This window comes from Rattus rattus, chromosome 14 (genome assembly GCF_011064425.1).
Source record: "Rattus rattus isolate New Zealand chromosome 14, Rrattus_CSIRO_v1, whole genome shotgun sequence".
Taxonomy (NCBI): domain Eukaryota; kingdom Metazoa; phylum Chordata; class Mammalia; order Rodentia; family Muridae; genus Rattus; species Rattus rattus.
The window spans coordinates 17,265,526-17,287,691 of record NC_046167.1 but is presented as its reverse complement, the minus strand read 5'-3'; the positions used below and the strand labels follow the sequence as shown (position 1 = coordinate 17,287,691).

General features: G+C 43.6%; 1 protein-coding gene across 1 annotated transcript in view; it reads right to left on the bottom strand.

Moving 5' to 3' along the window:
* Prkcq (protein kinase C theta) overlaps window positions 1-22,166 on the bottom strand; it is a 131,615-nt gene that overhangs the window by 44,307 nt on the left and 65,142 nt on the right. Inside the window, exons 5-12 of the mRNA XM_032885022.1 lie at window positions 15,062-15,224; window positions 13,565-13,596; window positions 13,382-13,467; window positions 12,065-12,194; window positions 7,399-7,508; window positions 6,577-6,694; window positions 4,354-4,514; window positions 1,118-1,291 (exon numbers count right to left, since the gene is read on the bottom strand). Of these exons, the coding sequence (XP_032740913.1) occupies window positions 1,118-1,291; window positions 4,354-4,514; window positions 6,577-6,694; window positions 7,399-7,508; window positions 12,065-12,194; window positions 13,382-13,467; window positions 13,565-13,596; window positions 15,062-15,224 (974 nt within the window). The remainder of the gene's footprint in view (window positions 1-1,117; window positions 1,292-4,353; window positions 4,515-6,576; window positions 6,695-7,398; window positions 7,509-12,064; window positions 12,195-13,381; window positions 13,468-13,564; window positions 13,597-15,061; window positions 15,225-22,166) is intronic.

Below are 22,166 nucleotides of genomic sequence, written 5' to 3'. Positions count from 1 at the left end.
GTGACATCGTACTCACATACATTAAATAAATAAGTTCCAAACTTTCCACAATGATATGTCAGAAAAAAATGATTGAATTTTTTCCTTCATGAGAGAAAAGGTGGCTATGGACAGAGTTCCTTGCGAATAGGAACAGCTTCAGAGAAATAAGGCAGGGGCCATGTTCAGTGTTTGCACTGATCTATGCCTTTCTTTTTTCCGCTCTCCCAGCCATGAACCTTACACTAACACCCACCTTTTCTGATAGTCCTTCTAAGGACCACAATGGAGAACATGCATTTTTATCCGTTCCCCTTTTCTTTCTGCCTCTTTAAATACAGTAGACTGAGAGTGGAACGCTGTGCAGGAACCTGCTTCTTACGCCAGCATAAAAGCAGTCATACAGACAGACCTGAATGTTGGGTCTATCCCAACACACAACATTTACGACTCTCATGTTTCCCTGCTGCTTAGAAGAGTTGGAACTTTTTGAGATGGAACTATGGAAGGCGGGTGACTGAGAGATGAGAAAAGTGTGGGGACAATATCCCCTCTTTCTTCATGTGCGTGTCACTAGAGGGAAGAAAGAGTGTGTGAGGAGATGGTGTGGGATGGGGGTTAGTCTCCTTTGGTCGGGGAGAGGAGCCATCCTTAGGTAATCAAGTTGGCAAACTTCCAAGATGGCTAGCCTCGTCTTCCTCTTCCCAAGACAAAAGCCTGGAAACTTAAAACAAAGGCCTCCTGGGGGCTTTTCCTCCAGCCTGCAGGACCCCTGCTGGTGGACTGGCTCTGGCCGAGTTCAAGGCTGGATCAGGGCATGTTTTACACAGCAGTTTAAACCACAAAATGACCAATCGTAAACTTAGAGAAGGAAGACCCATTAGACTTAAAACACTCCAGTTCTCGAGAAAACACTGAGTTTTTGGCTTTCTGGTCCCACTGCAGCTTTGCAGAGGGCCATTTTCTCTGCTTGTCTGGCACACGCCTGGGTTTTATCACCCCGGTAAAAATAATTTTTTTTTTTTTTAAATTTCTCCGCTGCTGCTGGTTGGGCTCCAGACTTTCTCTACCTTTTAATTCTCTAACCGGCAGAGGAAAGCAACCCGGTTAGGACCTGTTGAGAGTAACGAAAGCATACCTTGGTCTGGAATGTGCAGAACATGTGTGTAAGAAACGGATGCTCCCAGGCCAAGGACAGAACTCTCTTCTCCACCATCGTGCACTCGACGTCATCGTCCATCAACACTACATCTTTCTTTAAGGCTTTTATTGCGAAAAACTGTTTGGTTCTCTTGAACTCTGCCAGGAAGACCTAAAAGGAAAGGAAGGCAGCAACCTGGTTTTAGAATATGGGTTTCCACTCATTAAAGAAGAGACAGAGACCGGTTAGGAGAGATCGGCGACGGGCAAGAACGGAAAAGCCTTGACCAGCGAGAACGGAAAAGCCTCTTCCGGTTTTCGTCCTGGATAGCGTCTAACAGTTTAAGTCGCTACTGAGCGTTTCAGATCAGACTCCTTTCCCATGCTCTCACAAAACTGTTGTGTATTTGGGAGGTTATTCTTAATGATGAAAAATCTCCAGACTGTAGTGTGGCTCAGTAGGTAGGGTGCTTGTCTAGAATGCAGGAAGCCCTGGGTTTAATCTTCAGCGCATCACAGACCAAGGGTGGCGGGCACACCTTTAATCCTCGTACTTAGGAGGCAGAGGAAGGCTTAGCATTAGTCAATGATGCCAGACTGAATATGCAAGGGTCTGGGTTTAAAATGATTGCATGCGATGCTGGGAGTGTAGTTCAGTTGGTAACATGCTTGCTTGAGCATGCAGAAAGCCCTGGGTTAGATCCTTAGCCCTGCACAAAACAGGCTGCAATCTCGTATTGTGGCTGAATAATGCTGTGTTCTAATACGTGGCTATTAGATACTCGATACTCAATACTGAAGCTCAGGTACACTTCAGGGAGGTGGAAGCAGAAAGATCAGGAGTTCAAGGCCATTCTTCCACTATGCAGTGAGGTTCAAGCCTGCCTGGGCTTTGTGAAGCCCTGTTTCTTTGTTTTGTTCCTCAGACATAAGCACTTGCCTCTGTTAGCTGATTTGGTGGAGTGACTGGAGCTTGGAGGAGAACTCAGACATCTCCAGAAAATAGGTAATTTGTCAGCCTTGGCATCAAAGCAGATTGGGAAAAAGTAGCAGCCTACCATTTTGGTTAGAAGCCATGTTTTCTACAGAAAGCCAAAGGAGGGATGAAATGTAAGTTCTGGAGAACTCTTGGTATTCTGAGAAAGAGATAGGTCAGCTTAGTTTCTGCCTTCTCGGGGTGCAGGGCCCGGTGTCTCAGTGCGAAAAGTCACTATGCGTTTGTTTGGCACAGCGTGAGGAGGTAGCTGGAGCCCAGGATGTCCCCAGGGACACACTCCGTGTATGTTTAGTTTACTATCATTCTTATTAACCTCGTTCAAGTGTAGAAATCCACACGGGAACAAAGGAAGGTAAACATTTCATTAAGGAAAGTTCTCCGTTGGTAATTGTTTCTTTCAGTAAAACCGTCCTAAAGCCAGCTGTAAAGTAAGAGCCAGGAAGGCACTTAGTGCCATCTACATAACGTCCTTCCAAGTTTTCATATCAGGCTATAGTTGCCCATTAATTGCTGCTAAATTGTAATAAAGACTGTCTGTCAAATCGCCAGCCCACTCCGACTAACACAAAATGAAGTCTTGTGGTTTGCCTTACTGTGAAACTGAAAAGAACCCACAGATGCCAGTCACAGTTTGCAGGGCAGAGAAGGTTGTGTGGAAAGAAAGTGCCTTAGTGTTCAGAGGCAAACATATTAGAACGCAGTGTTATTTAGCCACGGCGGAAGCTTGGGACCACTCGAGTTCGTTTACTGTTAAATAAATGGGGTAGACTCCGCTGGCAGTCTGACCAGCGGGTGCTTAGTGTAAGCTGGCTTTGGACTCCCTCAGTCACGGATTAGTGGCCCTTGGCTAAACTATTCCTAGGAGTTCCAACACTATAAAAATCATCAGGAACTCTAGTAATAAATCACATACCTGTAATGTTTAACATACCAGAAGACCTGAATTCTATAACAACCCCCTTTATAATCATTAACTTGGTAGTTTTTTTTCCAGATCGTTACTGATGGTTGAAGTTTCTTTGTGAGCATATGAAGTGGTGTGTGTGTGTGTGTGTGTGTGTGTGTGTGTGTGTGTGTGTGTGCACGTGCATGCGCGCACACTGGAGAATCTGAGTGTGGAGCTTAGAGGTCAGCCTTGCAAACTGTCCCTCAGGAGCTGTCCATCTATTTCCGGCTTTTTGAGATGAGGTCTCTCATTTCCTTGGAACCAACTAATTTGGCTGGCCAGCCAGCTAGCTCAAGGAAACTTCTTGTCTCTGTGTTCCCAGTGCTTGGATTACAAACAAATGTCACCAAACCTGACCTTTTTATGTGGGCTCTGGGAACAGAACTTGGGTCCTTCAGTTTGTAACTCAAGCATATCACCAATTAAACTACCCAAGCCCTGAGGATAATATCTTTCTCTTCACCTCTCTCTCTCCTCTCTTGTTTCTTTTTATTCTGTACTTGCTCTCTTTGGCTCATAGAGACATATTATTTCCTCCACCCCTGCCCAGACAGTAGTAAGAGAGGTAGGGAAGGGGGACTTACCTACCCTCAAGATACTTTTTCTAAGACTTCCTCAAACCACAGGCTTTATTTTTATGTGCACTGATGCTCTGCCTGCTTGTATGTCTGTGTGAAGTTGTCAGATTCTCTAGGATTGGGGCTACAGATGGTTGTGAGCTGCCATGTGGGTGCTGGGAATTGAACTCCAGTCCTCTGGGAGAGCAGCCAGTGCTCTTAATCTTGGAATGATCCCTGAAGCCTTCAAACTACAGTCGGTATCTGAGCTTGGGTCTTCTCCCTCCCGGTCTTCACATGTCAAGATAAAATCTTGGCCCCTAGGACTTTAAAAGTGTGAACATATTTGGAGATGGGCCTCTGAATAGGTTTTTAAAGCTTACCGAGGTCACTCCCTCGGCACATGACAAGCAAAACAATACTCTAGGTCTGGGGAAGAAATGTTGAGAAAACCAGATGATCAGTAGGAACAGGAAATGAGCGCTTCCCTGATTCTTTGGTGCCCAGACATCAAACACATTAGCCATGTGACTATGTGGGCTTGAAGCAAATGGATTTAGGGCCAACGATCCATAGGAAACAGAGTCTGTTATTACCTCAGAGTCCCTCAGCTCCCCATTTAACATTGGATGCTCTCTGTCACATCACAACACATTGTGTGTGTGGGGAGGGCGGGGGGGGGAGGGGATGCTCTCTTGCCCTGTCTGCCCACCTTCAGGAACTTGGTAGCATACCTTGCCAAAACTTCCTTTCCCCAGCATCTTGTGCAGGATGAAGTCATCGATCTTCAGTTTCAGTTGCAGAGAAGCCTTTTGCAAGTTCACTTCAGGTTCAGGAGGCTGGGCCGTTTTATCCGCCCCATCCAAAGGGGACTCCCAGCAAATTCCCTGGGGTTCTGAAAACAGCAAATCAGGCGTTAACCATGAACAGGTAAGGTCACTGTAGACACTTAGGCCACCCGACTTCTTTCTTCCATCTCTCATTCTGAGGTTCTATCTAATTCAGTTTAACCCTTCTGCATCTGTCTGCACCTCTGGCATTTGGGGTATGGGCTATGTCTGTATGGCTAGCTAGTAGCCTGGGCAATGGTTTAATTTAAGAAACCCTGGACCCAAGGTCAGGGTTAGTGTGGCAGTGGTGGTATACACCTTTAATCCCAGATCTGAGGAGGCAAAGGTAGGCTAATTTCTGAATTTGAGGCCAGTCTACTGAGCAAATTCCAGGACAGCCAGGAATGCATGGAGGAAACCTGTCTTGAAAAAAAAAAAAACAAAACAACAAAACCTGGAAAAATCCCAAACCAAAAACAGAACCAAAACAAATAGAAAGAAAGAAGTAATTAAGGAAGGAAGGAAGGAAAGGAAAGAAGGAAGGAAAGGAAGGAAGGAAGGAAGGAAGGAAGACAGACTGGATTTGTGCCAACTGAAGGCTATATATTTGTGCCTATGAGAGAGAAGGAGAGAAAGGGAGAAGAAAATGGAGAGGAAGAAGGAGATAGATAAGTACATAGATAGGTACATAGATAGATAGATAGATAGATAGATAGATAGATAGAAAGATAGAAAGATAGAAAGATAGAAAGATAGAAAGATAAATAGAAAGAACTTTTAGTAACAGGTCCTGGGGAAATAGGAATATTCACAAATCTGGGGAAAAGACATCACTAATGTTTGTAACTCCCAGACACAATGACATCAATTCCACCGAGCACAACGTGAGCTCTGAGAACACGGAATGGAACAGGGGGTTAAAGATCCGAACCACACCCTGTTTTGTAGTCTTCAAGGCAAGATGCTCTCTGCACTGATCATCCCTCAAGGCCGATCTTCCGTATGCTTGGAAATCCCTCTGAGATGGAATTGAATCTCTCTTTGGAAATCTTATATCAATTCAGTCCTTATGTGATGCCAGAAGAAGTTAAAACAATGTTTTTAAGGATCCTTCCCTTACAACTATTATCATTTAGTAGTATTTCTTTGGTTGTATGTGTATGTGAGGGTGTGCACATATGTGTGGGCGTACATACATGTATGTGTGGGTGTGCGTGTGCGTATGGAAGCCAGAGGTCAGCCCCAGCTGTCGTTCTTCAAGCACTATCTACCTTGGCTTTGAGACAGGGTTCTTCACTGCTGTAGAACATGCCAATTAGGCAAGGCTGGTTGGCCGTCAGACTCAGAGACCTACTTACCTCTGTCCCCATACTACCAGGATTATAGATTCATAGCGCCACGAACAGCTATTTTATTTTATTTTATTTTATTTTATTTTACTCTAATATTGGTTTGGGGACCGAACTCAGGCCCTTGTGCTTGTAAAACAAGCGCTTACCAACTGAGAATGCTTACCTGTCCTTAGAATGCTTCAAGCCCAAAGAACACATTTTATAACGTTTGCTGAAATGATTCAGTTCCCCCAATCGTGTAGCTGCGTTTTCCCCTTCAACTACTTTCAAACAGAAGGCAGAGTGAATCTCTACACATGACAAAGGTTAAGGCATATGGCCTGACTCTTTTCCTCCTTCCTGTCTTGAAACCTCACAGGAGATTCTCAGAGCAACGACGACGATGCCCCCGGTGACGCCTCCTTGCCTTGCTTTACAGCTGGCTGACGTCTGTGAAACCACCCAATGTGACCAGGAAATGACATTCTAGAACTTTACCACCAGCAATGCCCTCACAAAAAAAAAATTCTAGTTAGGCATATTTTAGTTTTACTCTTAAAAAGAGGAGTCGGAGGAGGGGAAAATTGTAGTCAGGATATATTGTATAAGAAATGGATCTATTTTCAATTAAAAAATAATAGGGCCCTTGAGGTTGGTGATTGGACTTGTACCCTTTAAATAGAGAAAAAAGAAACCTATCAGCCTAGGTACAGGAAGAACTCAAATCCAGAGAACACAGGGTCAAGTGGCTCATGCCAAGTGACTGACATTGATGGTCAACCACAGTGATAGCTACCTTTTTTCCCAGGTGTTGGTGCACATGGTGGCCTCGTTTCATTTTTGATGGAGCGCGGGAAACTGATTTCAATTGGTCCTTCTCGGAAGATGTGTTCTGAATCTCTTAAGGTGCGAGCCTAGATCATAAACAGGGTCAGACAACCCAAGCACACACGGTTGGACCATTTCCCACCCGCAGAAAGCACACCGTGCTGTCCCTGAGGACAAAAGTCAGTGAAGAGTTTTAAATGTGCCAACGCTTTCCTGTTTTCGGCATGCCTAGGATTCCAGGGCCTTGCAAGCATCGGCTGCATTTAATGCAGCAGCAGCAGCAGGCACTCAACTCCTTTTCCACACTTCAACGGTACTAGCCGGAATCTTCTGTGTAAGTAGCTAATTCAATAGCAAGAAAGGACAGAAAAGAAGGTGAACGGAAATATAGCTTACGTAGAAGGTAATGCCATATCTCAGTGAGAATTGGTTCTCAGGTGATAGGAATTCAACCAATGACAAGAAATAAACGGACAGGCAAAGGTGGCCCAGACTAGATCAGGGTCCTGTGACCTTTCTGGAGGTAATTCTAGTAAATAGATCTCTTTCCTCTAGCTTCTTAGAGATCCCTAAAATACAGATTGAAAGATAGCAGTAAATCCTCAATAATCTGAATGAATCCGCCTTTTCTGTACTGGCTCACTCTTTAAGAGAGTTTAAGATATTACAAACGGTCATGCAGATGCATGAGTTGAGAGTTAAGTATCTCGAAGGTGGCAATATGGGGGTGAAGAAGAAAACATTGAGGTGAGTGTTCAGAAGGACAATCTCGTCAGCTCAATGTCTTTACCTGTTGAGTGCTTTCAATCATTGCTAGCGCTTCAGCCATTAGCTTCTGGTTTATACCACAGAGGTTGGCAACCTTTGTCTGGCATCGGTGGTGGACGTTCATGCCACATGCTGAAACAAAGAAAGCAGCTCGTGAGGAGCAGGGAAAGAAGCTGCGGGCACTACAAAATGACAGCAGCTACAGCGTGAGCACCACAGTCTACAAAACAACACCAGTTACAGTGTGAGCATCACAGTCTCACTTCTAGGGAAGAAAGTCTGTGTTTGGCATGGTGTCTGAGATGGCCTTGTGGGTGGAATTGCCAAGCAAATCGTGGTTCTACCAACAGGGTTAGAAAATTCGAGGACATAAGAGGGTGCGCCCCCACTCTGAGACAAAGCTTAAACTCTGGCTTAAGCCTGAAGAAGGGAAATGGATATCGATAAGATGGTGTTTGTATGTTAACAGAGGAAACACCATCTGGGAGGAAAGAGGCCCAGAGACCATGGGCTCACTTTAGGAAGATGTATTGTTAAACTTCCTGGCTGGTTTTGATGGGGGCATGGAATGATCACATAGGTCTGAGCCCTGGCTGGGGGCGGGGGTGGTGGCATCCAGGATGGCTGGGACTCCTGTGGACAGAACTGAGAGACCGCATGGAACTTTGGAAGGGAAAATCAAACAGTTGGAGGCCCAGGAGTGAAGGAAGCTCTTTGGTGAACTGCAGGGAACTGAGAAGTTATGGTAGTGCTCCTACACACAACCTTCCACATAAGCCATAAGAAGAAAGTCACAGACGTCATCCCTGGGGATTTAGAGAGTGATACCATCATCAACCTGACAGCTGGACGGAGATCATGCCTCAGCTTTCCAGCCCCTAAACACATGTACATCCAAATATTACCAATTACAGGAAGGGCGGAGGACCACTACAGTTATTGGAATTGTGCTTATGTGACATTCACATAATGTCAAGGCCATAAAGAAAATGGGATTTCTTCCATATGAGTTAGTGCATTAACTTTACATCTAAGCCATAGTTAATAGAAAAAGCCCCAGGAAAGAGAGCACAGCGCCTTCATCTCTGTAGGTCTTGGAAGCTGGGGTTTTTAGATTTTTTTTTTTTTACAGCAAAAGAGATGTGCTCAATATGAGAGCACCAGTCTACCTCCTTCTCTCTCAGTCTCTCTCCCTGAGGTAATGCTGTCTACCTAAGCTTCCAACTCTTAAACCCTACAAGCATCCAGATTCATGAGCCCTGATAGCAACACAAGGGACTAAATTCCCCTTCCTGTGACCCTGGGATCCCCTGTTCCTCTGTAGAGGGATGTGTGTCTTCATGAGTCTATGGAAAGAACACTATTACATCATGTTCTTAGTTTTCGGAAAATTTTCCTTTTGAAAAGTCACTATTGCAATCAACAGGAAAATTTGCATGAAGTTCCAAGCTTCAGCAGATAGAACTCTAACCTAGGGCACTACTTGGCATCTACCGAAATACTTAAGCGTTGTCCTAAGAGAGGCAGTTAAGACCCGAAATTTGATCTTCAACGAGTATTAGCCACTCATGCACAAAAGCTTCCCACAGTGGCGGCAGTTCACCGAGTACAACCTCTCTTTCACTATTATGATTTATTGCAGTCATATATTATAACATCTGGATGGGGTTAGAAGGTGGCGTAGCAGTTTAGAGCACTTGCTGCTCTTGTAAAGGATTCCATTTTGGTTTCCAGCACCTATGTCATATGGCTCACAACTTCCTGTGACTCCAGCTCCAGGGGCCCCAATACCCTCATCTAATCCCTGTGAACACTTGGACTCACATGCACAGGCGCACACACATGAGCACACACACACACACCCACGCACACACACACATACACATATACACACACACACACACACACACACACACGCACACACATACACACACACACACACACACACACACACACACACACACACATACACACACGCACACACACACACACTGACATACACACAAATTCAAGATAAAACAGAATGTTAAAATATCAAGGTAAAATGGTGACATCCTTTATCTTTTAAGTAGTTCACATTTTTCTAGACAGTTCATCATAAGAACAAATAAAATATCATCTATATAAATAAGTTTCATTTGCTCTAAAAATTCTCTTAAAGTAAAATCCTTTAGGTATATTTAAAATCTTTAATGGTGGGGCTAAAATCTCTGCATTGTTGGTATAACTACTTTGGATTCGTTTAGTAGGTTTTAAGGCTTCTATTTTGTTGTCGTTCTTGCTGATGTTCTTGAGACAGAGTCTTACTATGTAGCCTAGGCTGGCTTTGAACGGGTCCTTCTCAGGTCTCAGCTTCCCAAGTGCTGGGAGTATAGGCATGTAAGTAAGACACCGACTGAGAATTAGGTACATTGGGGTTTTTATTTTACTTTGCTCCTTAAAATTATAGCTAGGTCTAAGCTCGACTCTGATGCCCAGTCAGGAAGAAAAGCTTTTATTCCCAATGTAACACCACGAGTCTTTGTTACTAACCTATCAGGTGGAAAATTGACCTCTGTGAGCAAATAGTCCCTTCTGATGACTATTTTCATGGGAGTTATTGAGGGGAGAGAAAGAAGACAGTGTAGAGGCTGGACACAGGTTACACAAGAAGATAACTGGTGAGGAGGTGAGGTACAGCTGAGGAGAAGAGAGAGGGGAAACAATAACTAGAGGGAGGGGCGAGGAGAGTCAAGTAGGGAAGAGGAAGCCTGGTGAAGAAAACAGGGATACTTGGGACTACAAAAAATTAAAATGGATGGTTGTTGGGGAGGGGGAGGGAGGGAAGGAAAAAGGGGAAGGAGAGGGGATAAAAGAAAGGAGGGGAAGGGGAGGAAAGAGGGGGAAGGGATGGAATGGTAAGGAGAGAATGTTAGAAAGGCAAAGCAAAGTGTGAAATAATGCTAAGGAATCTTCAGGGAAGTTCTAAGCTTTGCATTTGTGCTGACGAGATCAACTCTGCCTTGGCAAGTGGCCACCAAGGCTCCCAGGAGATGAAGCCTGAGATGGTCACAGGAATAGCAACCAGTGAGAGTTTTGCCATTTGCCTTTCTGCTTATACAGTTGGATTGGGACATTATTGTCACCTAAGAATTAATGATATTTTCCCATAATCTTTATGTCAACATTTTCTTTACAGATATATGGAGAATGGGACACAGGTAGGACTTTGGGATCCATAAAGGGATTCTCTTTCCATCTATCTATCTATCTATCTATCTATCTATCTATCTATCTATCTATCTATCTATCTATCTATCTATCTAGGTGTGTGTGTGTGTGTGTGTGTGTTTAAGATTTTATGCATATGAATGTGCTGTCACTGTCTTCAGACACATCAGAAGAGGGCATTGGATCCCATTAAGGATGGTTGTAAGCCAACATGTGGTTGCTGGGAATTGCATTCAGGACCTCTGAAAGAGCTGTCCGTGTTCTTAACCACTGAGCCATCTCTCTTGCCCCATAAAGGGGTTCTTAAGGTTATTCTGACTGCCAGTGACTATCATGGTAACAATCTGTAAACTCAGCTCTTTCCACGTCCACTAAAATGGCATTCTTGGGGCCCACCAGGTACATGGACACCCCTGAGCTAAGGAAGGAGAGACAGAAGAGGATGGCCTTTCACTATTAGGAGGCTGTCTCCAGTTCTTAGAAGAGAAGAGAAAACAAGTAATGCTGCAAAGTAGAAGGAAAGGTTGACATATTGAATGGTTCACCATCAGAAAGGTCTTTGTTGTGTTAAGAAAGGGTCTTGTGAACCATCGAGGTCTCTCTTTCCCCTTCCTTCTTACCTGGAAGGCAGTGTGCTTTGAGACATTTTCGCCCTCATGACTTCCTAGTTATAGCATTTCAGTTTTTAAACTTAAGAGTTTTAGAACAAGAATGCCTTGTTTCTCTTTTCAGTATAGATGTGAGTCCCTCCATTATCAGGGGATGGTGACTTGTATATAAATACAATAAAAATAAAATGATAGAGACTAATTATAGCTTAGTTCTGAAATGGCCCAACCACCAGAGGAAGGGGCATATGACTTATAGTCCTGGACACAGTCCCTTCTGGGCACTTGGAGATCACAGCCACAGTTTAGGGATACACTCTGCAGCTGAACCTCTCACTAGAACCATCCACTAGCCAAATGGATATGTATGCTTGCTCTTTGATGGGATGACAGAAATAATCCCACTAACTGGTACTAAGATGAGCTCCACACAGCTCAACCTGATAGAATTAAGGTGGGATAGCCCAGAATCTATGGAGATAGCACATTGAGTCTGAGTTCAAAGAGTCCTGGCAGAAGGACCAGTCAAAAGAGGAATACTGTCTTTTGCTCAGGACAGAGGTCTAACATTGAAATATGGGGTCAGGATCTTCGACCTTGACCTTCAGCTATTGAACTTTGACTTTGATTTGTTGAACTTTGACCTTGAGCCTAAGCTATTGAGCTTTAACCTTGAATCTGAACGGATGTACACTTTCCTCATGTGAAGGTGAAGATGGGGATGAGGTGGGTTAGAAGAATAATAAGTGGACTGTCTCAGTGAGGTGGTATTCCTCTTCACTGTCACATAAAGATGGGGACACAGGTAACTCTAGAGCCTTGCTTTTTCCTTCCATGATGCACAGGCAACCTTGGGGGCCACACACTCACCATCACACTTGAGACCTTGCCTCGCCAGCCCCCATAGCAGGGTACCACAGTGCTCACAGAAGGTTGGACTCTTGTAGTTGTAGACTTTGAATCTGTGTGGCATGTCGATCTTGAATCTCTCCTTGTGGAACTGAAAGACAGACAGAAGGCTCATGTAGCCTCAGGTCTCAAACTTCTCATCGTCTCCTGGACATGTGAGTCACAGCGATTGTAATGAACACTTGAGCAGTGAGTCCTTTACCCAGCGTATTGCCTACCAACTTCCTGAGGTAACTGAAGAAGCCTGTGGCTGTCCCCTTGTGAGGCACAGGTGCCATTTGCATGTGTCAAGGCATGCGTCAAGGGGCAGGGGGCCCACAGCTGATGCCTGAGGCATCAGTCTTGACAGACGGAGTGATCTTGTCAAGAGGGAGATACAGCTACATGGGAGCTAAGGAAACACTCATTTGGTTTTGCACAATACCAATACGAACATCAGGTCAAGATCTAGGAACATTTGAATGTTGAGAGGAGTCCCAACGGACTCATGGTAAGATAGCTGTTGACTTGGTCTGATCTTTGTGTATGAGAACCAAGCAACCACACAGGGTTCGTGTACATCCGAAGGGTGGTGGGGTAGAATTGAGGTGCATGTACAAATTACACAGTGGGACTTGAAGACCTGGTAAGGATAACTAGTGTAAAATATCTTTATATTGATTATATATTGAAATGGTAATAGCCTTGGTTCAATTATATGCATGGCTAAAATGAACTTTACTTGTTTCTCCTTTTTATAACTTGACTTATTCTTGTGGTACTAGTGATTGAAGCCAGGGCCTCTCACATACTCTCCAAGCACACTACCGCTAAGCCATATTGCTAGCCTGCTTTATACTTTTCACTTCTAGAGACAATCTCACTGAGGTCCCCAGGCTGGCCTTATACTCACTTTGTAGCTCAAACGGGCCTTGAACAGTGTCCTGAATGTCAGGCCTATGGCACCACACCCCATTTGTTTCTTCCTTACTGTGGCCACTTGAAAGGTTAAAATTACACGCAGGAGTCTATTTTATATCTATGAGATGGGACTAGTCCAGGTTTAGGTGAATGAGAGAACCCTGATGATAATGTCCCCTTGAACTCGAAAGAAATAAAGATAACCCAGGAGATAAACTATTACCCTTTAAAATGAGTGTCCATTTAGCACACTTTCTGCACAGGTGTATTTTCACCAGGGGTTTTAGTAGCTATTGAGGTTAAGAGTGAGTCTGATAATGTGATTTGCCGAGAAAGGTAGACAGATAGTAAGTAAATGGAATTTAAACTCGCCAATACCATGGTCTCTCGACTATTGATCGCCGATCCTGTGCACTTGGCTATCACTTTATCGATGCACTTCTTGTGAATCGCTGCATTACATTCTGAAAAGGAACTTCGTGTCATTTATAAGTTCTGGTGGTCAAGGAACAAATTGACTCAAAGAACACCGGGGATACAACCGAAACGTTCTGTACTTACGTCGGCACTGGTAGCCCTGCTTGTTCAGCCCCCTGTAACAAAGCAATGCTGGATTCAATTGCATGTCCACACAGACATTAACAACAGAAACATTCTAGAGCTAAATGGGATTGCAGATAGTCACTTTGCCAAGAACGTGTTTTACCTTTTCGTTGTTTTACTTAAATTTTTATGATCAATTAAGTGAGATTATTTTCCTTGTCATCTTTGCGTTTTCAAGCAAACCTGTGTGTGCTTAACGACACCGGACCAAAATGTATCACAGGTTCCTAGCAGTAAATTTCCATGTCCCTCTCGGAAAAAAAGTCACTGCCTTGTTCAAAAGGGCGTCGCCCCGCTGATTCTAGCTTTCTACACCGGTGAGCACACTCATCTGTAAAGTGTCTGATTTCCTCACTCTGAGACCATGAAGATATCAGCTGTTCATAAAACTCAACATAAAGATGCATCCCCTGAGCGGCCCTGCTGATTACCAACAGAGGAAGCAAAGGACGTTGGGTGATTAGAGGGAAACCAGTTAATGAAAGCTCGCACTAATCGGTTGGCTTGCGGATACCCCGCGAAGTGGGAGCTTGTGCATTAAAGATTCGGCAGGGGCCCGAGGGACTAGCGTCTCTTCACCAGCACAGATGTTAAGAGCAGAAGCAAGCATCATTTCACTCCTACTCTACCGTAACTTTTGCTATGTGGTTACACTCATCTCCGAGGCTAAGACGCCCGAGAGCTTCATTTCAGCCATTTGTTACAGTGGGAGAGCGCTGCCAACTGGTGCAAACTGCAGCAACGCAGCAGTTGGGCTACTGGGTGAGGAAGGTGTTGACTATAAAATTATACAGCTTTGCTTACAATAGCAACACACCCTCATCTGCTCCTTCCTTTGTATACCAGCAGCCTGTCATTTGGTCAAAAACTCCACTGGGCCACCTTATAGTTTGGCTCTGAAATGCCCCAGAACCATGTGCTAATAATGTTTTGGAACCAGTCAGTGGTGGTATTTGAACCATAAGGAGGTGGGACCTGGAAAAAGGAAGTGAGGTCACTGGGAGTGTGCCCTTGCAGAGAATGCTGGGAATCTGGTGCTTTCTCTCTCCTCTTGCTTCCTGGGTGCCTTAAGATACCTTAAGCAGCTCTGGCATGCCTCAATGTTATAGGCAAAACATTTGTCATATAAAAGGGATAGGCAACCCTTTTTTTGGAGCTATTAGACTGAATAAACCTTTTCTCCTTTAAGGTTGACAGTCCCGGGTGTTTTGTCATAGTCAAGGAAAGCTAACTAATGGAAGACTCTTTCTGGAATAGGTCCCTCTTCAGAAGCCATATTATAAAAATCTTGTATGATGAATCAGCCTTTTGAGGTCTTCTCCTTGCTGGTGAGCTCACTGACTACCGTTCTGTAGTACTCAGCCCTTCTCACTCCCTCTTAGTGGAACACACAGTCCTTAGCAGTGATGAAATGCATAGCTCGAAGCTTGGGAGGAAAATAATGAGTGACTGTACCAGACAAATTCATGGCAGACAGAGCAGAACGTGGGTTGAGGGAAAAAGGTGGCTGTGAACTCGTGACACTTGACATGGTGGACTTTGGCTTGTTTGATGGCGCCTCGGCGGTGATGCAGCGCAAAGAATCCTTCGTTCTCAAATTCACTCATGTCCTTTGTGTCTGGAGAGAGAGCGAGAGAGCAGGAGATTCAGTGAAACCCTGTGACGGTCACAGCTGGGTGGTGAGGACAGCGACTTGAGGGAGAGATAGAAGTGGTAAATGCTAATAGAGTGTGCACACTAACCTTTCACGGGCTTGTGAAGATGAGACCAACACTAGGCTTCTGCTCTTAATTTGACATTATAGAATCACCATAGGAGTTACTGCTAAAGGATTGCATTGTCCCCTTGTTGACTTCTCTGAGACTGAGAATTTAAACCCAGAATTCTGACATTTCAAGTCTGTAATCTCATAAAGCAATGTGACTGACAGTGGCAAGAAAAGGTTGGACCTCTGATGTGGGGATGCTTGCGTAGAGTGTTGTTTACATGGGGAACCAAAGATTGATCGGAGATGCCTAACCCTTTGTGTGACGGCTAAGAACTTTGGGGAGAAGTTTAGTGTTCGAGTTCCTGATGACTACAGTTTTGAGATGTAGTTTTGAGCCTCTGCTGTAGAAAGTGCTAGACATTAATCGTTCAAAGTTAGGTTTTAGAGATGTCTAGGTAATCCTGTGTCATCTATATCAAACTGTCAAATTTAAAAGTATTCCATCAGTTCTGGGCCTGGGGGTAGTCATTCCCCATAGTCTCTTATGCTCAGATGACATTTTCCCAAAGGCTTGAAGGAACCTAAGTTGATAGCATCCTGAGAATACCTACGACACCAAGGCTGACACTCAAGACTCACAAGGATCACAAAATAAGTAGTGCAGGGAACACTTCAGCAAATGGAGAGGCATTAACACGGTACACAGCAAAGAAACAATGGAAACTATGATCTAACACTGAAGCAAGGATAATAAATTTAATGATTATAATGCTTAGAATCATTATTTGTAACGGGCTGGAGTCTGTTGGATCATTTGCTGTTTCTTTTTATCTACACAAATGGAAATTTAGAATTAGCGCGTATCATATTTCACACGCAGAAAGAATTAACAATTTGGGACTAAATTACATCTATTATGGCTCCGCAGTGAGAGAGCTAATCACGCACTGGAGGTGGGTGTCTCTGCCAAGGAACCACATTTTGCCATTGTCAAGAGCGGCTGGCTGGAAACATGGTAGTTGGTCAATAGCAGTGATTTTGTATAGGTAGAAAGAAGCCTTTTTCTAGGAACCCATCTGAGTTTTACAATGCAGTTTAGGACTCCCATCTTCCTTGCAGCCATTCCTGGATCTATACTAAAGAAATCTCAAGCTTCTAGGTGCAGGGAAGTCCCAATACTTATCTTATAATTCCTCGGATGGGCCATGGTGCCCCCACTTTCAGGATACATTAATCAGATTACTTTATTTGGAACTGTGGTGGGAATACACTAAGCTTGGTGAGTGTGAGTGAGAGACTGTCATCAAGTTAATCCTTTTCTTCCTCAGTGTGTGGGTAACTACGCAGATATATCTGTAAATTGTGACCCCTATGTGCCAATTCTTAACAAAACCAGACATTTTTGCTTTAGTTCAGATGCAATGCAATGAAAATGAACAAAATTATAAAATACATGCAATCTGTGGAATAAAAATGTATATCAAGAACCCACACATACACCTCTAGTGTCTAAGTCTATATCTATATCTTTTATATATCTGTGTATATAACCTTATATACATTAGATTATAGAAAAACACTAGTATATTCCAGACATTAATTTTTCCTTGCTTCATCCACTGCTTGCCTTTAGTTTCTCACCTTTTTAGTCATCCTAAGGGAATATTTATGTAAGGACACAGATTTTCTTTAATTCTGTTGGCTTTGGCTGTGTTTACTTCTGAAGCAATTTATTTGGCCATTTCTTTTGTACAACCAGGTCTAGATCTTCTATTTAATTGAATCTTTTCTTTAATTGATTGTTTGTAGTTAATCAAACACTGATGATTTCTGAGCATCTATGAGGAAATTTCTGTACTGAGCATTTTTATAGAACTCAGGAGAATCCTAACCACTGAGTGTCTGCAGCTAAGACAGGGAGACACTGAAGAACATATGATGAGCCAATTGTAAGCGGCAGTGTGGTAGGGCACAGTAGACCTGGATGGTTGAGAGATCTAGGAAAATAAGTGTGAAAATAAGTTTTACTAAGGAAACCAAGGAGAGAAAGCTGGCAATGTAAGAGAAAACATTGGTTATCTACAGATAAAGAAAGAGGAAGAGGAAGAGGAAGAGGAGGAAGAAGAGGAGGAGGAGGAGGAGGGAAAGAAAGAAGAAAGAAAGAGAAAAAGACTCTTTAGCATTGACAAATGTCAAGTTGAAGTTGAAGGTTGAAAAACCAGGAACTTGTTCAGAAGGTTCAATGACTCAAAGAAAGCCATGTAGCAGATTGATCAAGATATAAGCCAAACTTTTAGGGTTTAAGAACAAAAGACACACGACCACCCCATCCCTAACCCAGAAGCCATCTCTGACTGATAACCATTTGCAAATGAAAATCTAGTTTTCTCGAAGAGTCTTACTGGGGAACCCAACTACTCTTAGGGGTAGGCTGCATGCCCAGTACTAGCTGCCAAAGGAAAAGGACTCAATGGCATCTTTGGAAGTTCCTTGTCTCATAATGTCGTGTCAGGCCTCTTCCTCTTTTTTTTTTTTTTTTTATTAACTTGAATATTTCTTATATACATTTCGGTGTTATTCCTTTCCGGTTTCCGGGCAAACATCCCTTCCCCCTCCCCTTCCTTATGGGTGTTCCCTCCCACCTCCCCCATTGCCGCCCTCCCCCAACAGTCTGGTGCACTGGGGGTTCAGTATTAGCAGGACCCAGGGCTTCCCCTTCCACTGGTGCTCTTACTAGGATATTCATTGCTACCTATGAGGTCAGAGTCCAGGGTCAGTCCATGTATAGTCTTTAGTTAGTGGCTTAGTCCCTGGAAGCTCTGGTTGCTTGGCATTGTTGTACATGTGGGGTCTCAAGCCCCTTCAAGCTCTTCCAGTTCTTTCTCTGATTCCTTCAATGGGGGTCCTATTCTCAGTTCAGTGGTTTGCTGCTGGCATTTGCCTCTGTATTTGCTGTATTCTGGCTGTGTCTCTCAGGAGCGATCTACACTTCTGCACTTCTTTGCTTCATCCATCTTGTCTAATTGGGTGGCTGTATATGTATGGGCCACATGTGGGGCAGAGCTCTGAATGGGTGTCCTTCAGTCTCTGTTTTAATCTTTGCCTCTCTCTTCCCTGCCAAAGGTATTCTTGTTCCTTTTAAAGAAGGAGGAAGTATTCACATTTTGATCATCCGTCTTGAGTTTCATGTATTCTATGCATCTAGGGTAATTCAAGCATTTGGGCTAATAGCCACTTATCAGTGAGTGCATACCGTGTATGTCTTTCTGTGATTGGGTTAGCTCACTCAGGATGATATTTTCCAGTTCCAACCATTTGCCTACGAATTTCATAAAGTCATTGTTTTTGATAGCTGAGTAATATTCCATTGTGTAGATGTACCACAGGCCTCTTCCTCTTAAACTCTTCCTCTTTACTCTATAGGTTCTTTACATGTATATTATGGCTTCCAGTTTAATGTTTTTGTGGGATTCCTGAGTGCGCGAATACGTGGGTCACGAGCCTTCCCTTGGGCTCTCTTCCTTCTGTTTGTTCATTTTGTCCAATTCTGATGTGTTGGTTTTTGTTTCATCTTCTTATTTTATTTTGTTTTGTTTTATTGTTATCCCACAGAAGCCTATTTGTTTTCTAATGAAAGACAGAGAGCTCTGGATAGGAGGAATGGTGGGGAGGAGTAGAGGGAGGAGGAGCCTTATGGGAGAAAAAATCTATTTTTAATAAAAGGGAAGATAAGGGGAAAAAAATCAAAGAACCAGTGAAGGAAGAATGTCTATCACATATGAACTCTATCTTCAGGAAGCCTTTAGGCCTGGGAAGGGAACTTAGTTGGTAGAGTGCTTGCTTTCCTATCACACAGAAAGTCCTAGGTTAAATTCCCACTAGAGCATAACATTAGTACAGTGCTGCATAGTTCTAATCCCGCCCTAGCACTCGAGAGGCAGAGGCAGGAGGATGAAGAACAAAATCATCCTGAAGTATATATCAAATTTGTAGTCAGCCTGGCCTCCTGAGATCATTTCAAAAAAAAAAAAAATAGAACAGAAATAATCATGTCAGGAAAAGAGAAAATACCCAGAGAGGCAAAAGAGATTAATACATGCAGTTTTCAAAGTAGAAATAGAAGGCTTAACATAGGATGTCTTAGCATCAGGAGGAAACCACAGAGCAAGAAGAAAGTTGAAAGTAGAGAGGATGTCTTGATGGGGGCAGCGCTGCCCAGCATGAGGTCAACAAAGAACTTTCTCTGAGACAGAAGAAGAGGAAGAGAAAGCGGAAGGAAACAGCTGTATCCTACAGCACATAGGCAGATGATGAAATCATTTATATTGGACCAAGGCCAACCTTCAATATGGCAAGAAGGGTAATATACCCCAAGAAACCAAGAACCAAGCAGGAGCTTGCAAGAAAATAGACAGACATATGGAACAGCTATTATCTGGGAAGCAAAAGGAATTGAAATCTACTGAAAGTTCAGGGGAGCTCAACTGAACGGTCTAATCACATATGTATTCTATGCCTAACCTATAAGCTAGTCATGAAGAAAGTAAGAGGGGGTTCAACCAATGCTGCCCTGGGGATGATACTAGAACAATGGAAAAGGTCCACACTTTTACCCCTGCCCAGCAAGATTCTATCCCTGTTGGAAAACAACTATCTAGGAAAGTGTTTTACACAGTTCAGCTGCAACTGAGTGCAGAGAGCATGGGAGCTGTGGTGGGACTTGACAGGCTACCTTTAACAGAATTGGTATCACTGTCTTAGTGCTGTTTCTCTAGGCAGTCAAGAGCTATGGGGTTATGGAGGATTGTACCAAGGTTCCAGAAAGCCGCCAAGACATGACCATCTGAGACAAGCTTGGATTTTCTGCAAGGAATCCAGGAGAGGCCATTCCATGAAACCATGACAATAAATAATAAACTGAATGAAAGTTGAGATGGAGACTCCTGGATGTTGGAAACTCCAGAATTATGGAATGTCTGCCATCGGAAGCAACAAGCATGGAATGGAACCGTCCAAGATGGATTACATGGACAGGCACAGAACTGGAGGGACAGGACCAACCAAGCCTATTGGGACCCAGATGCTACCACTAAAAGCCTTCAATGCCAAACATGGAGTTGCATGGAAACATGGTTTGGTATTTCCCTTGCTAAGTTTAAGTCTTGTTGTTTCTTTGCTATGTTCCTAAATCTCTTTTTGAATCAGAATGTTTATTCTATGACAGTGTATATTGTAAGTATATAACTAGCCATTTGATTTTTACAGGGGTTCACAGCTAAGAGATAGATTTGATTCTCAGAAAAGACTTTGGACTTTGAGATTTTGGACACCTTTAGAACTATTAAGATTTAGGGAGCTCTTGGAGATGAGCCAAAGGATCTCCGAGTTGACTATGGGCATTTTGGAGCCCAGGGGTAATATTCTGGGTAAAAGGGACGTATTTGGGTCTTAAGTTGAAGGGGGGTGGTTTGTGTGATTAGTCTTCACTGTCAACTTTACTAGATTTAGAATCGTTTAAGAGGCACACCTCTGAGAATGCCCATGAGGGTGTTTCCTGAGAGGTTTAACTGAGTAGGTAAGACCCACACCGAATGTGGACCATACCATTTTGCAGACTGGATCACAAAGAGAAAAAAGCAGAAAGCAAGCCGAAGTCCAGAGTTCAAACATCTATCTCTCTCTGCTTCCTGACTGAAGACAAAGCCATAAGCTGCAAGGGCAAGACTCTGAAAATATCTCTTTCATTGTAAGAGACTGGAACTTTTGCTGGACCTCACAGCTAGAGTTAATAACATGCCTTGAGGTCACTTAAGATTGATGTCCTACTGGGTGCTCAGACCCTTTGTTTCACTTGCCTCTAAGAGAATAATGTATGAAGCTTACCTACCTTGGATTTCCACATAATCAACTTTTACAACCTAATCTAAAGCACAGGCATCATTTAAAGTCATATTCCCTTCCTTGCCCCAGAGTGATGCTTCTGCGTCATTTGCTGAGAGCAGCAAACATAGAAGTTGAAAGCAACTGCCTAAAATCTACCACAAAGGTTGAAGGCAACCATGTATGGATATTGGTTGATAAATAATGATGCTTGCTGTGTGGGTCAGTTGCAGTCTGTGATTTCATCTCTTTTAAAACTCTGTTAAAGATCCTGGTAAAGTACCTCATTCCTTCCTCGTGTGATGCTTTCTATGCTCGTCAGAAAACACAGAGTGAAGCACTTTGTTAGAGACAGTCACACTACTCAGACATCACCCACACTCACAGACATATAATGAATGCACATACAGATACACAGCATACAACAGAGAGAGAGAGGGGACAGGGGGAGGGGACAGGGAGGGGAAGGAGGGGGAGGAAGGAGAAGGGGGAGGAGAGGGGGAGGAGGGAGGGAGGAGAGAGAGGAGAGAGAGAGGAGGAGAGAGAGAGAGATCTCCACTAGGCAGGCACAGATTCAGACTCATTCAACAGACAAGAGGATAGAAGACACAGGAAGCACCAGAAGAGAGAATTCAAATCTGTACTTGCCCTTAGTAAAATGACTCCAGGAGGAAGGGCAGATTTCCCTCCTCCTGAATGTGACAGGGACACATTATCGATGCCATGGACTTCATCCTCGATGAACTCAAATCTGCAGAACCCCGAGTTTCTGCTGCCCCATGGTTTCCCCACTGCAGTGACTGAATATCATCAATTTTGAGTCAAAATAAACCCTTCCTTAAAAATGCGCTTTTCTTTTCAGAATAATGGGAAGAATAAGGCACACGGCTACACTCATCCTCAGACTTAAACAGTGGAATAACCATGTTTCAATATTTCCACTCAATGTTCAAGTTTGTTTCATAATGCTAT